At 29.8% G+C, this 14,226-nt stretch overlaps 3 protein-coding genes across 6 annotated transcripts; 2 read left to right on the forward strand and 1 right to left on the reverse strand.

Moving 5' to 3' along the window:
- The first annotated feature begins 49 nt into the window (after nt 1-49).
- Nucleotides 50-1,056, forward strand: LOC141451193 (sentrin-specific protease 8-like). Its single transcript, XM_074122398.1, has one exon. It carries the CDS (start codon nt 214-216, stop codon nt 913-915), a length of 702 nt encoding a protein of 233 aa, XP_073978499.1. The 5' UTR covers nt 50-213; the 3' UTR covers nt 916-1,056.
- Nucleotides 1,057-2,354: 1,298 nt separating this feature from the next.
- alc (5'-AMP-activated protein kinase subunit beta-1) lies at nt 2,355-5,155 on the reverse strand. The gene is made up of 6 exons (XM_074122394.1): nt 4,820-5,155; nt 4,536-4,699; nt 4,016-4,109; nt 3,813-3,930; nt 3,623-3,735; nt 2,355-2,663 (listed from the first exon to the last, which is right to left on the reverse strand). The coding sequence occupies exons 1-6, from the start codon at nt 5,003-5,005 to the stop codon at nt 2,517-2,519; spliced, it is 822 nt and encodes a 273-aa protein (XP_073978495.1). The 5' UTR covers nt 5,006-5,155; the 3' UTR covers nt 2,355-2,516.
- Nucleotides 5,156-5,189: 34 nt separating this feature from the next.
- On the forward strand, nt 5,190-14,199 carry LOC141451183 (probable peptidoglycan muropeptide transporter SLC46). Of its 4 annotated transcripts, XM_074122380.1 has the most exons (11): nt 5,207-5,371; nt 5,453-5,572; nt 6,580-6,724; nt 6,970-7,212; nt 7,325-7,496; nt 9,272-9,455; nt 9,543-9,705; nt 9,831-9,926; nt 11,424-11,651; nt 12,222-12,378; nt 12,486-14,199. In XM_074122380.1, exons 3-11 carry the CDS (start codon nt 6,595-6,597, stop codon nt 12,577-12,579), a joined length of 1,467 nt encoding a protein of 488 aa, XP_073978481.1. In that variant the 5' UTR covers nt 5,207-5,371; nt 5,453-5,572; nt 6,580-6,594; the 3' UTR covers nt 12,580-14,199. The 4 variants fall into 4 exon arrangements, with proteins under 4 accessions (XP_073978482.1, XP_073978481.1, XP_073978480.1 ...); XM_074122381.1 differs by lacking the exon at nt 5,453-5,572 and having other exon boundaries at nt 5,190-5,333; XM_074122379.1 differs by having other exon boundaries at nt 5,207-5,572.
- The last annotated feature ends 27 nt before the right edge of the window (nt 14,200-14,226 follow it).

Below are 14,226 nucleotides of genomic sequence, written 5' to 3' on the forward strand. Positions count from 1 at the left end.
TATTAGCACCAATATCAGCTGTTTTGTTTTACTGAGTTTGACAACTGAAACCTTTACGACAACATTACCTCCTTTCATTTTAGTGAGTTATGTCTTAGTATTTCTCTAAAAAAGGCAGGCCTCCGTCTTTTGTACACTTAGTTGTAGTATTTTCAGAGTTATGATAGTGTACTTTTTGATAATTACATTTAGTCTCAAAGAAGTTAAACTAAGATGTCTGTGAAGGGGAATATAGTTCTAAATTATTATGACTCAATAGTTTATGAAGAAGATGTACAATTATTGGAAGGTCCGCATTGGCTAAATGATACTCTAATTGGATTTTATATGGATTATTTGGAAAATGAAGAGTACAATAATCTCGATGTTTGTTTCGTACGTCCCGAAGTAACTCAATGCATAAAACTATCACCAGATCTACCTATATTTTTAGATCCAATTCATTTTAGACGTAAAGCGTATGCTGTGATGACATTGAACGATTGCATTAATCCCAATTCTCCAGGAGGTTCTCATTGGAGTTTACTGATATTTTCTCGCGATGAATTCAAATTTTATCATTTAGATTCATCGGAAGGTACCAACAAACTGGCAGCCAAAGAATTAGCAGCGAAAATAGCCGATTATGTTGATAAAAATGCTAAATGTGATTTTGAAAGTTTAAAAAGTTTGCAACAAACTAATTCTTACGATTGTGGGGTCTTTGTGTTGTGTAATCTGGAAAATGTGTTGAACCATATTTTTAGGAAAAAAAAACTATCAACGCTAGAACCTATATCAGAAATACAAGTATCTAAAAAAAGAGAAGATCTCAAAAAGTTAATTATAAACTTGTATAGAAGGGAATACACTAGAGCCCAGACCCAAAAGGCAAAGGAAGGAAAACAAAGGTCCATGCTAGGTGAAGATGGTTAAGAATGCCTGGAAGCGCATTACATATTAATTATTATTAAATTTCTTTGCTGTAAATTAATAACTCTGCTCGAAAGTAGCGGTTTTATTTATAAAAATAACGATGTATTACTTCTTATAATAAAATTTTCATACAAAGCTTTATGTCGTATCACTATTTTTCAATATGCATAAAACTTAAGTCATTGTTTCTTATTATTTTTTTTATACAATTGATCTTAATCAATCGAACATGGCGCCTTTAAGCGAAAAAATCATGTCCTCGAAATGAATTGATTAAAGAACAATTTTTTTTGCACATCATTATGCAGCGCGTTGTATCAAATTATTAAAAAAGTTGGCCTGTGTAAAGGCTGGGATACCCACAAATTTTCTACAAATTAATAACATTTAATGCCGAGTTTGTTCCGGTGTTATGCACAAAATCTACCTATATTTTTTAAATCTATATTTGATTTCTTTTTATGGTTGGTAAAATTAACGTTAATAAAACATTAAATAAAATATCTTTGATCTTATCCATCGGAGCACGCTTGCTTGGTGTATCTCAATTTCACACTAACCACTTTATCAACAGTTGTAAAGATGATCAAGATGCTAGGAACTTACTAGTCATATTGATTTTGAAGGATTCTTGTTTAATCATCTTGTAACTCACTTCAGTATGCTTTCCTCTTCAACTTTTTATTATTTAATTTAGATTGAAGACGCTAGCCTTATTTCTTACATCATTAGTTTAATTCGATTCTTCTGTTGAATAGTTAAGGGCAAGTTTGTTCAAATGTTACTCTCTTCTTACTAAATCAATCAATCTTGACTACCATACTTCTAAGTGTATGTCGCCAACTGTCCATTAAACTAATTCGTTTGCACCGACGGTCAGTCATCACATCATCCAGCACCTACCCTTGACTTTCTTCCATCTCCATTAACAACACGATTAATTTAAATTAGAATATTTCGAGATTTGACAAATACAAAATTTGGCCCAACCGTTTAAATTAAAATACTGTGATGAGTTTTGAGTGCTGAGATGTTAGTAATAATCTCTTGATGAAATTCTGAGAGATTGGTAACAAATTTCGTTAAAGTAAATTTTTTTAAATAAATAGAACACAATGCAATTCTAGATAAGTTGTCCTTTGATTATGTGGGAATAATTGTAATAAATTGGAAATTTAATGAATGAAGAAGGAAGCTGGAATACTAAATAGACTACTTGGAGGGCAGCCGAATCAGCTTCCTTAATTTTTGGCAGGTTTCCATTATCAAGAGTGCCTTTTATGTCTTTTCGAAAACCGTTTCTTCTCGATACCGTACTTATTCAGATAAGAGAGAGTAATAATAATATAATTATAATAATAAATTGGTATACATATAAAAAACTATAATTCACAGTAGATTGCATCTCTTATACGATAGAAATACTATTATCCATCAACTACAGAATTTTAATACTATATTTATTCTTAAACATTCATTACATACATTTTTTCAAAAAATTATTTACAAAAAATAATAACATTAGATTTATATCACATTTATAAAATCCACTAATTATTTACAATGGTTAAAAAACTTACGCTTTTATAACATAAAAATTACTAAATCGGTTTGTAAAGTAGGGTAGTTACATATTTCTTCCTGTATCTATGCGTAGCACTAAGTACCATTACGCCATCTTTTATAGACAGAGCATAAAGATGATTTAACATTACATGATTTGGTTCTGGCAATAATGTGGGTTCACACTGAAATTAAAATAATTATAAAAATAATAATAATTGTGTAAAAGTAGCATGTTAAATGACTAGCACAATTAAAAAATAAGAGATTTTTTCGTGATAGACTACTTCATTTTTGGGTTACGGGCCGGATCCAGACCTCTCTCCTAAATTCAAGATATCTTTAATAAAATATTTGCTATTAACTTATTGGTACTGTAAGTTACTAGTTTTTTTCTGTGCAATTTTCAGATCGTTGGCTATGGAGTCAGATAGAATTGTTTCAATTTTCGATTAATGACTTGGTAGGTAGATAAATGGCAGAAGGCCAGAATAGCTAGCAAATACATAAATAAATAAATTTTTTGTGAATTTCTAATGAGGAATGTCCGTTCATTACGCGAATCAGGGGTGAAAAAATGAAAACTGGGATTAACAGTGAAAAAGCACTGGGAAACGGGCACTGAACACTGAAATGTGATCTTCATGTCAAAACACGTTGAAAACAGCATGTGTTAAACAACCTTGTACTGCCGTTCCCTTCAAATAAAACACGAAATCGTAAGCTTTCAATGTCGCTACTACACGATCTAAATTCGTAAAGCTATTCCCAGCCATCTATCGCGCAGCAGTTTTGATAAAATAAAAGCAAAAGATATGATGGCAATATTTTATAATTAGTAATAAATCTGCGAAAAAATAAGTAAGTAGAGTTATTTATTTGGGAGTTTTTTTTTTCTTGGTAATAGCTATTTTTTGTGCAAGCCTTATTTCGAGTCGCCTTCAGATGTTTTAAATAACTATCAAAAACACTTATATCGATCTAACAGTTTTTAAAGTATCCTTAGAATAACGAAAAACAAATTCTTGAAGCTGTCGAAAAAATTACAGGGAATGTCTGACGTTCACTCATTTAAATGTGGATCTAACCACTTTTGAGAGAGACTTTTTTGATAATAATAAAAAGAACTACAAGTGATACTTACCGAAATAGGAGTATCCTTATTTAAAATAACTTGCAAAAGATGTGGAGGAAGAATTGGAGGACCTGGTGCTTTCTCCCAAGGCCTGACAGGAGGTACTTCTTGCCCGTAGTCTCCTATCAACATTTTTCAATCATTAAATCCAACTATCACTAAAAACATAGTATCTAATAAATCAATAGGTTGCTCGTACCTGGTTGATTTGAAGCCCCACTCTCACTATCCATGGCAAGAGCTTGGAATACTTCAAAATCTGTATTTTTTACTGATATCAAATTATTTTTTGACCCCATTCCGTTTTCAACGATTTTCTTAAAAAAAGAAAAGAAAAAAAGGAGTATTATTATACTATAAACGATATTTCTTAAGATAATTAAAAAAGAACTGAGATATCACATTTGAAGGATCATGCTTCCATTCTCCGTCTACATAAAATTTATACTGATGCTCTCCTTCAGGGAGATCAATTATGGTAACGAAATCTCCATGGCTGAAAATTACAGAAGAAATTGTATTGATTACTTCGCCAATTATTTAAAAAAAGAGCTTCTGCAAATAAGAAAATAGCTTAGTAAACTTTTTTACGTAAATAATAAATAAAAATATTTGAACATGTTACATTAATTATCAGAAATAGAGAAAATAAATACATAAATAAATGAGTTTCTAGAACCGCAGCATTTTCCCTTCATCATTGTACAGAGGCTAGGTATTACTTATTTGAATTATGTAATCTTTAGTCTCAGTGCAATTGAGTTATACCGTAAAAAACTATTTAATAACGACTTTTGGTCAGTTCTTTCTATTGGGTCCTATTACAAAAATGTATTTCAAAATGTGAATTTGTATATGCACATGATTAACCAAAAATACTTGCAATTTTATTTCTGTAATCAAACCACTATTTATAACAAACCTTTTAACCATTGGAATAGTTTTCCAATTAGAGAACGTTCCACTGATTAAAACTTGCTTTCCTCCACCGTCCCATTTAAAGACAGTTGGAAAAACCTTGTCTTTTACAGAAGTCCCTTCAGACAATGTAGCAGATCTTTGCCTTGGAATACAAAATTCACCAACCTACAAATTAATTTAAACGCACTTATTGCTTTGAAGGCGAAAAAATCTAAATAAGCTCTTTTTCAATACCTTAGTTTATAATTTATAAAGTAACGAATACCATTTATCTTCCAAACATACCGTATTAGATTCCCTTTCTTTAGAAAAAAATGTATCTTCATCATCCTGCGATGATTCGTAAACCAAATTAGGTTGTGGGCTTTTATCAAAAACAAATGCAGTATCATCTTTACTTGGCGAATGGGGAGCATTTATTTCTCCTGCTTTTTGACGTTCCCTGCCGCCTGCACTTCCTACATTCCCCATGGTGTTGTAATATGTAATAATTTCTTATGCCACCCTGTTTTGCACTCTGATAACCTTGCAGACATAAAATTCAAACAAAAACAACTGGAAACAAATTCCAGAATGGGAAGCAGGTGCGCATCAACATAACACAGCTGACACCATATAAGAATAATTTATCTTCTCAGCTGATGTTAAAATAAACAACTAGTATGTCAACAATAAAGTGTTTTTACTTCTTATTAGTCATTGAAAATTTGCAATGTTAGGCATAACATTTTTTCCGTTTATTTTTTCACTTATTACAGGGCTTATTATACTATCATTTCAAAGATCTACAAAAAAATCGGTAATTGAATATAACACTCTTAATTAAAAAAATGCAAGGTCAGAAATTAATTTCTTCGATTTAGATGTAGTAACTGTTCTTATCATGCTACTATTTCCGAATTATCTTTCATGATCCAGATATTTTTCAAATGAAGTAAACAAAATTAACTTTATCAAACTGCTTCTTTCTTTCGAAGTTCTCTTTAACTCTTATCTAAATATAAAATTGTTCAGGCTACTTCCAGTCATCTATGTCAGGTAAATATTCACCATTTTAAAATTTGATAGTTATGATTATTTGAATCTTGAATCCTTTTGGTATTATTATTTTTTATTTATTTTTTCACATACTGATTTTACAAAAAAATGCCAGCTTTCTTTCTCATGGGAGTAAGTTGAAGTTTATAAGAGCAAATTGTTTATAATTTCATGTTTTTCTCGTGCTAATTTAGAGTTATAAATTTCTGTTAATCAATTTTATTAGAAATGAGTTCGGTAAGTTCTTAATAATCTATGAAAGTAACCAGATGAACACGTTAAAAAAATTCACGATCTTAAAATTCTATTACTTTTCAGTCTATAAATAATAATATTTATAGTTATCATGTTGAACCTTTAAAATGAAGGAGTTAGACGCCTTCCTGAAATCTATAAAGGCCACTATCGACAGGTGATGCACCAAGCTCTTCTCATTAATTTTATTAATAATTGTTCAATAGGCTAGTATTTTTCAAAATTTTCGGTTATTCGGTTCTGAATTTTATTTATTATAATAACTTCACTTTCAGTGGGTTTAATTTAATAGGGTGGCAGTTTTTAATAGTTTGAGATCACCTTTTTTTTGAAAAGGAATCAAATTTCAGAATTTAGCCATTGATTAAAAATAGTTTCATTGCTCAAAATAATTTCAGTCATTACTCTTTCAGAAAAACGTGCCATTGTTTTAAGATCTGGTTCGTATAGCATCATTACCAGGTGTAACTATTTTTTAAATTTTTAAAGAATGTTTTTAGTTCCGAATTTATGTAAACCATGATGCTTGAACCATCAAAGCAAAGATTATTGCCAGGATCGCTGTATAATTCTTTGAAGAAATTGATAGCCATGTTCACTAACACGTCTATGTTTATTCAAAAATGTAACTGTAAAGCAATTTTCCTGAACTAAATTATTTCTTATTTAAGTTTGTTACGAGTTCTTTACTTTCCCATGAACGCTAATATTTATTTATTTATCTATTTATTAATATTTATTTATTTATTTAGATTTAATGCCGAAAAATGGACACACATAATTCGCAGGAAACTCAAAATGCTCAACCAGTTCCTATTCGTAAATCATTACTAAGTTTACTTCAAATAACAGTTGAACCAATATTTTTATTACTGTTTTTCTGTTTTTCGTTGACTGGTGAGTACAAAAGTGCATATTAATCAAAATAAAAGAATTGTAGAAAAATTGATGCTCCCTTCTTTGAGTCATATTTTTATTTATTTATTTATTTTTTAGGGCTTCTGCTGCTGGTCCCTTAGCCATTTAATCTAATTTTAATGATTTAATGACCGCAGCAGTCGATGCGCCCGAAAAAAATGGTTTTCTATTTTTTTTAAAAAAACCTAATTTTAATGCATGTTATGTGTACGAAAAAAATGCAGAAGCGGCAGGTACTAATTTTCTTCTTACAAGAACTTGTACAGTGGTATATGGATTCTCGGAAGATAACTGTACAGATAAAATGTCACCTTCAACGTTAGAAATTATCCAACCTTATACAGCTAGAATTATCATGGGAAAATCGTTAATCGAAGCTACATTTCCAGCAATATTATCTCTTTTTATTGGTTCCTGGACAGATGGAAACAAAAAGAGAAAACCATTTATAATTTTACCCTTAATAGGTAATTATGTTATTTTAAATTTCTCATAAGTTATTATGGAATAGTAGGCAAAACTAGCCTTTTAAATTGAACAATTCTATTAGCAAAAACCATTTTGTATTTATTGTTGCAGGTTTTACGATGGTTTATGCATTTTGGCTTATTTTTATGTACTTTCCGATACCTCCTATATATTTTTTGTTGGCTGTTTTACCATATTCTCTTTCTGGTGGACTTATTAGCTTATTTACATGTGCTTATTGCTATTTATCGGACGTTACTACTGAAAGCAATAGAGCATTTAGGTAAGAGAAAAATCAAATTGAAACTCTCATACCATACTTCTCAAATCTCTTCTTACGACAGTTTTAATTTACTAATGTTCTTAATATCTAAAATTTGTTTAGTCTAAATATTTTTCCAAAGAGACATATTACCAATCTAATTAACCGAAGTATCTTTTATTCATCCACTCAGAATTTTTAAAGTCCTGGCGTCTTTAATAGAGCTGGTGAAGTATTGTGGTAAATAAAGGAACCGTTGCTCCATTATTTTCCTTGTTAATAGTTTTTTGGAAAAATATTTTTCAAATTAATGTAATTTTTTCTAATGTACACTAAGTTTTTAAGTTCAAAGAAAGCCCAGCACTAAAACTTACTTGGACGGGTGAATTCATTTATAATACCATGTAACTTTCAGCACAGAGTTATTCTTGATTTTGTTTTTTTCTTTTTTTTTTAAGATAGCACTTCAAATTAGGAATTTGAAAAATTCTTCTGAAAGTTTGCATACCCAAATAGTTCTGCTATTCGTCAGCCATCTCTGCGTTTTGCTCACTTGAAGCAGCGTTTTCTGGTAAATTACACAGTCGACATCAGTCAGAAATATATGTAAAAAAAGCTTCTTTTATCCTCGCAGATTTATTATATGGTATTCTTGGTAGAGAGAATACACGTTTCTTGCCGACGAAGAGTCCCATTTGTGATACTGAAAACTTCCTGCGATTGTTGAAAAGACAGAAGAAACCATCAGATGGTCATTGGGACTCCCGCGCATTCCTTATCCCGGTTAAGCCCATGGTAATCCCTATATTCAAACCGCTTCAATACTACCCTTTGACTGCGTTTTAGAAACTGGGACGATCTGTTTCATCTAAAGGAGTGAAAGATTAAGTTATTAGTCTCTCCGCATCAGTTTAACAGTTAGGGTATATGTTATATTTACTTTGTACAGGCGCTAAGAGAATACGGTAAAAAGTCGAGGCATTTAACGATAACGCCTGGACGGATGTGATAATGATCGTTGATGTTAATGGTGTATTTTTTTTTTTGCCAAAAACCCATTGGAAGTTTCGTAGAACTTTATGTTTGGCGGAAATGCACCTTTAAGCTAAAGTGCATTAGATTCTGGGTAGTAACAATGCCATGAAGAAAATCACCGATTTGATTGCAACAGTTTGTGGTAGTAAGTGACCGGGCTTGTCTTGAAACCGTTTTCTGTTTGAACTTCTGACCTTGTTCAACAATATCTTAGTACAGTAGCTGTAAGGGAATACCTGGATGGAAGTGTCACTGATGAAGGCGGAGATATGTCGTTTAGGTGACACTACGAGTATTTTGGGTTGTTTACTTAAAAATTCATTATTACTAATGAGTAGAACTGCATTTTTTTGTGTTTGCTTCTTAAGTTTTAGGTTTTACTGGTTACCACATATGTCACTAGTAGAAAATTAGCAGAATTAGGGTTTCATTAGTGCTTTTGTATTAAACAATTCGAGGAGGTGTTTGGAAATGCGTCATAAAGAATTATGATAATGAAAGATTATAACTATTGAAAAATTAATTTCTGATTCATTTCAAATTATTAATTTCCTCAAGTATTTATAAATTTAAATTTTTGAGGAAAGTGCCGTATAAGTGTATATATATAATGTGTTCAATAGAAGAAAACAAGAGTATATCTAATTTCAACCTGAAATTAAAACTGTGAAATTTAGGTTCTTTATCTTATAACTTATATCATAAGATAACTGAACGTACTACTTTAGACATTAGAATAACTTTTCATTTTATTTTTACAGAATGACTGTATTAAACGTTTCATTAACTATAGGGATGTTAAGTGGTTATCTTGTATCTACTGAAATTTATAAAACGGTTCATACAAATGTTAATTTTGTACTATTTGGCACTTCACTTTGTTGCATGATTCTCATATTGATGTACACAATTTTTTTATTACCAGAAATTGTTATAAATACTGAGGTAAATTGTTTTGAATAATTTTAAAATTATCAATATTGAGTGTATTAAAAGATGAATACCAGTTTTTTTTTTAATTTTTTGTTTCAGGAAATCGAAATTTCTGAAGAAAGGAGATCTAAAAAATCATTTTTTAGTATATCGCATATTAAAGAATCTTTAGCCGTTTTATTGAAAAACCGACCATCAAATGGAAGAGCTCTATTAATTTTGCTTACTGCTATTATAGTTATAGATATTCTTGTCTTTCAAGGTAATTTAATTTAAATCTACACATTGAGAATTATTTTGAATATGTTAAGAAAACATTGACCTGTTGAAGTATGGAAAACAAAGATGCCATTCGTTTTCACAGTCGATATGATTTTTTTTTTTCAGGTGAAAGTAACTTTAAGTTTTTATCGTTGAAGGCTAGTTTCCATTGGACCGCCGAAGATTACAATGTATTTAGTGCTATATTGAGCGGCGTGGCTGGTAAAATGTTTAATTTTAATTGAAAGACATCTCTTTTTATATTTTTTACAGCAGGGATCCCCAAATTCTTTTTAAGAAATATGGTGACGTAACGCGTTGCTAAAAACGAAATGAAGCTAAGATAATAAATTTAAACTTAGAGCAGCTTTAAATATTGCGTTTAAGGCTTTTTTTGGCCATTGATGAACAAATCCTCCTTGCAATAAATTAATTCATCTAACTGTTTGGGGACTTGCTTATTGTTGATAACCTACAATTCCCACTTGAATCCATTAAAAAAAATTGTTTATATTCTTCTGCTTCTTTATATGCTAAGTAATAATTAGACCGTGATGGTCAAACGGGTCATAACGGTCGTACTTTACTTTTAATATGAATAATAACTGTGTGGCGATATTCAGTTTTATTTATCTAATTTGAAAAAAGTAAATATATAAGTTATCCTTAATAAAGATACGTTCTCTGCAGAATCACTATCTGAAGAAAGATCTCTCATTTGTCGGATCATCATGCGCAATTTCCATAAATTAACATTTTTAAAATTGTTCGGTAGGGTTGATCGTCAAAAACTGTATGAAAAAGCGTAAAGTTGAAAAAGATCCAACTTTAAATTCTTAAATTTTTTAAAAATTTAATGAAAATCCTTGTTTATAGCGAGTTTGTAAACTACGTAGATCAAATAGATTTCGAGAAAAATGAGCAAAAACGGCGTATTCAGAAAATGTACTTCTTATTGTCGTTCTTATTCTTCTTGTTACCTTTTCTGTAAACAACGTAGCGCCTAAGCTCGAGAACCGATTATCATTAATAAGGTCATTCAATTCAGAATTTTATGTAGATGTGCCTTTTAGAGGTCTCAAGGCTGTATGTAAGGCCCCCTCTAAAAATATGATTTTTAGTAACTCTAAGTCATGCCCCATTTTGATCAAATTTGGCAGAATGAAGGGATTAGAACACTTCCATTCGTAACATGAAAGCGCAAACCTGCTCTTACACCTATTAAGAGAAAGTGTTACAATCGTTTCAAATTATCGACGCGTAAAACAATTTTCATGAATGAAGTATCATTTGTTCGAAATTTTATATAGATTTACATTTTAAATACCTCTTCGTATTGTTCAGAATTTCAAGCAATTCCTTACCGAACAGAGGAGAAAAGTTAGGTGTATGACTGATATAAATTGCAATATTCTAGAGATAATAGTTCAGGAGATATAGAACACTAAATTTTGCATCTTTTCAAATTCGTTCAAATTTCAAACCTTTGTGTATCTTTTCGTAATTTTCAGATTTTAATGAATTCTATACTTAATTGTAAGGAAAGGTTTGCTCTGTATCTGGTATGAATAGGAATTTTTTAGTGATCACAGTTAATGAGATATAGGAGGTTAAATTTTTGAGGTTTCGTAAATCGCTGAAATTTCAAACCTCTATATCTCATTCTATTTTGTTGCTTCACCAATATTGTAACTTTTTTTTTTGGTAAAACATTTTCAGTTGTCACTAGTCTGGCTGGAATGTGGTTATTGAACAGAGTACTTGGACTAAGCGGCACGTTTACAACATCATTAGTGCTAAGTATGTGTTGCATTTCCTCAGTACTAATAAGTTTATCAAAATCTTCGACTGGATTTTATAGTTCTGCACTTTTTGGTTGCTTGGCCGTACTTCTTAGCCCGCTCATAAAAAGTGAAATTTCCTACGTGGTTCCTAATTCTGAAATAGGTAAGATCATTTTTCTTAATGATTATTAATAAATTTTCATTATAATTCATTAAAAGTTAATTGAATTATCATTTATGCCATGAATAGGCATAATTTTTCCTTAAAAAAAATTAAAAAACAAAAATTATTCTAGGGTAAAATATTGCGATTCCGTTAGATGTTAGTGCTAATATAAAATGCTTTTTAATTCAAAAGGAATCAAAGCATGAATGTGTGGCAGCCTGCATTACAACGCCTTCATTTTTAAAAATTTTATTTAACGAGTCTTTTGCGCTTAGTTTAGCGGTTCCACATCGATCAGCAACTTAGGTCGCAAGAAGAGCTTAATCTTCCTGCGGAAAGCTGTTCTGTTGAACATTCTTTGAGCATCATTTTCACAAAATAATGAAGGAAATCAGCGACATTATCTTTATTGCCCATCATGAAATTGTACATTACTAGTACTATATCTTTAGATAATATCCACAAAAATCGTAATTGTATTCATCATTTGTTTTGGATAGGACGTTAAAAAATGTATGTTTGAAAAATAGCACTGAATGAACTACTTAAAAGTAAAATTCGTTTCAGGAAAAGTATTTGCGTTTACATCAACTTTAGAAGCTATTGCACCTTTTGCTGCATCTCCAGTATATACTGAAGTTTATAATGCTGTTATTTCTACCAAACCTCTCTATCTATATTTTGTTTCCGCTGGGTTTTGGTTTTTAGCATTTGTATTATCATTGTAAGTATTTTTATTTATCGCTTTTAAATCAATTTTTAATTGCTAATGAGAAAAAATTAGTTATGTCTCATCTAGAAACGAAAATAATATTAAAAATAATGTTTCAGAGGAATTGTTTTCATTAATTGTCGCCATGGACATAGTAAATACCAGCCCCTAAACGATGAACCCGTCGATGAGTCTAATTCTACAAATTCTTGAGAACTTTAATTTGATTAAGCGTTTTGCTCGTTTCAAAATAGGAAATACTGTACTTATAATGATTTAAAATGATTAGCGTTAGTTCTTCAAGTAATAATTTAGAGCAAATCAACATTTTAACTTGTTTATTATTAAAACAAAAAATTCTAAACATGTTCTTAGATTCTTAAAACCGCCAAAAGTAAGTACTCTATGAGATGATTTTTTGGATTAAAAATGTGATAACAGCTCTCAAAATTCGACAAAAAAACGAGTTATTTGTGGATTAGCAGAGAGAAAATTCTAGTAAAATAAGATGCTTTGAATCTATATCTGATTTTTAACTTTTTGACTTGATGAAAATTACTGGATGATAAAATAGTAAAATAAAAGCATTTGTTTTAAATTAGGGTTTCAGTATTTAATGTAACATGAAACTAATTTATTTATGAATACCTAACATTGGATTTTCAATAGTCCATAAATTTCTTGAAGTATACTTAAGAAAACAAAATAATTGTCACTCCTAGGTTGATTAATTGGTATTTACTTTTAGTTTGTAACGAATAAAAGGGATAGCTCTTGTACACTATTTACACATTTATATTCAATCAGTAGTTCTTTTAAGAAGAAATTTAGTACCTAGCGCTTCTACATTTTTATGGAACACATAATACGCTTTTTAATAATCAGTCAAACCTATATTTTATTGAGTAATTATTTTATAAAGTGGGATTACATTTGCCAGTTATTATTAAAAGTTTCTTCAAGATTTTGATTATGGTAGTTTACTGATAATTGGAAATTGTTTTTATTTTATTATATTTGCAATTATAACTTAGTTCCTTTTTTAATTTTTTATCAGAAACAATCAGTATTAGAATTAAGAAATTAATTTTTTTACGCTTAATAAATTATATTTTGAAGTGATGATATTACAATAAAACGAAATATGGAATAAGTGGTCTTATATTATGAGTGATATGGTCTTATCATAGTTCGCGTTGTAGTTTACCAAGATCGTAAAATAACTTAGGTTCTCAATTTTAACGCTTGGAGTTGAATAATAAAGAGATTTATTTTTTTTACAACTAGATTTTTAAAATACGGAAAATAAGTGTTTTGAACAATGAACTTTTGTTTTGTACATTACAAAGCCTTAGATTTCAATAACGTTTCTTTTTATTAATTTGTTTATGCTGCTTGCAAATCTCATTAGAAAACATGCATTCTAATCTTATGAACAATAGAATAATAATATTAGTTGTAAGAATGAAAAATGTTTATTGTACTTTGTAAGTCACCTGATGTGCATCTGTGATATTTTGAAACAAATTTTTTCTAAACGTTCAAATACTGTTACACATGTCAATAATTGTTGCAATTTTCTTGAAGTCCATCTTTAAGTAGTTATTAAAGGTTTTGATATTTCAGTTAGTTACATAGTATTAAAAATTTGATCCTACGATGTGACTGTGATTCTATTGCATTTTTAGACACATAAAAATGGCCTAAGAAGTTTGAAAATGGTAATATATTCAATATTAATGTACATTATTATACAATGAATATAATATGAAGATATAAATATACTTTATAATATTATTACACTGATTTATTAAAACATATTTTACTAATTCATTCTGGTTTTTCTTTAAAATTTCCTTT

The sequence above is a fragment of the Rhodnius prolixus genome, unplaced genomic scaffold (assembly GCF_049639745.1).
Source record: "Rhodnius prolixus isolate KJV_2025 unplaced genomic scaffold, Rpr scaffold_8, whole genome shotgun sequence".
Taxonomy (NCBI): Eukaryota; Metazoa; Arthropoda; class Insecta; order Hemiptera; family Reduviidae; genus Rhodnius; species Rhodnius prolixus.

Coding starts and splice junctions, on each gene's coding strand:
- LOC141451193 (XM_074122398.1), top strand. CDS start 214: ATGTCTGTGAAGGGGAATATAGTTCTAAATTATTATGACTCAATAGTT.
- alc (XM_074122394.1), bottom strand. CDS start 5,005: ATGGGGAATGTAGGAAGTGCAGGCGGCAGGGAACGTCAAAAAGCAGGA. Junction 4,700..4,819: donor AAGAAAGGGAATCTAATACG/GTATGTTTGGAA, acceptor ATTAATTTGTAG/GTTGGTGAATTTTGTATTCC. Junction 4,110..4,535: donor ACTATTCCAATGGTTAAAAG/GTTTGTTATAAA, acceptor TGTAATTTTCAG/CCATGGAGATTTCGTTACCA.
- LOC141451183 (XM_074122381.1), top strand. CDS start 6,595: ATGGACACACATAATTCGCAGGAAACTCAAAATGCTCAACCAGTTCCT. Junction 7,213..7,324: donor TATAATTTTACCCTTAATAG/GTAATTATGTTA, acceptor TTATTGTTGCAG/GTTTTACGATGGTTTATGCA. Junction 9,456..9,542: donor AAATTGTTATAAATACTGAG/GTAAATTGTTTT, acceptor TTTTTGTTTCAG/GAAATCGAAATTTCTGAAGA.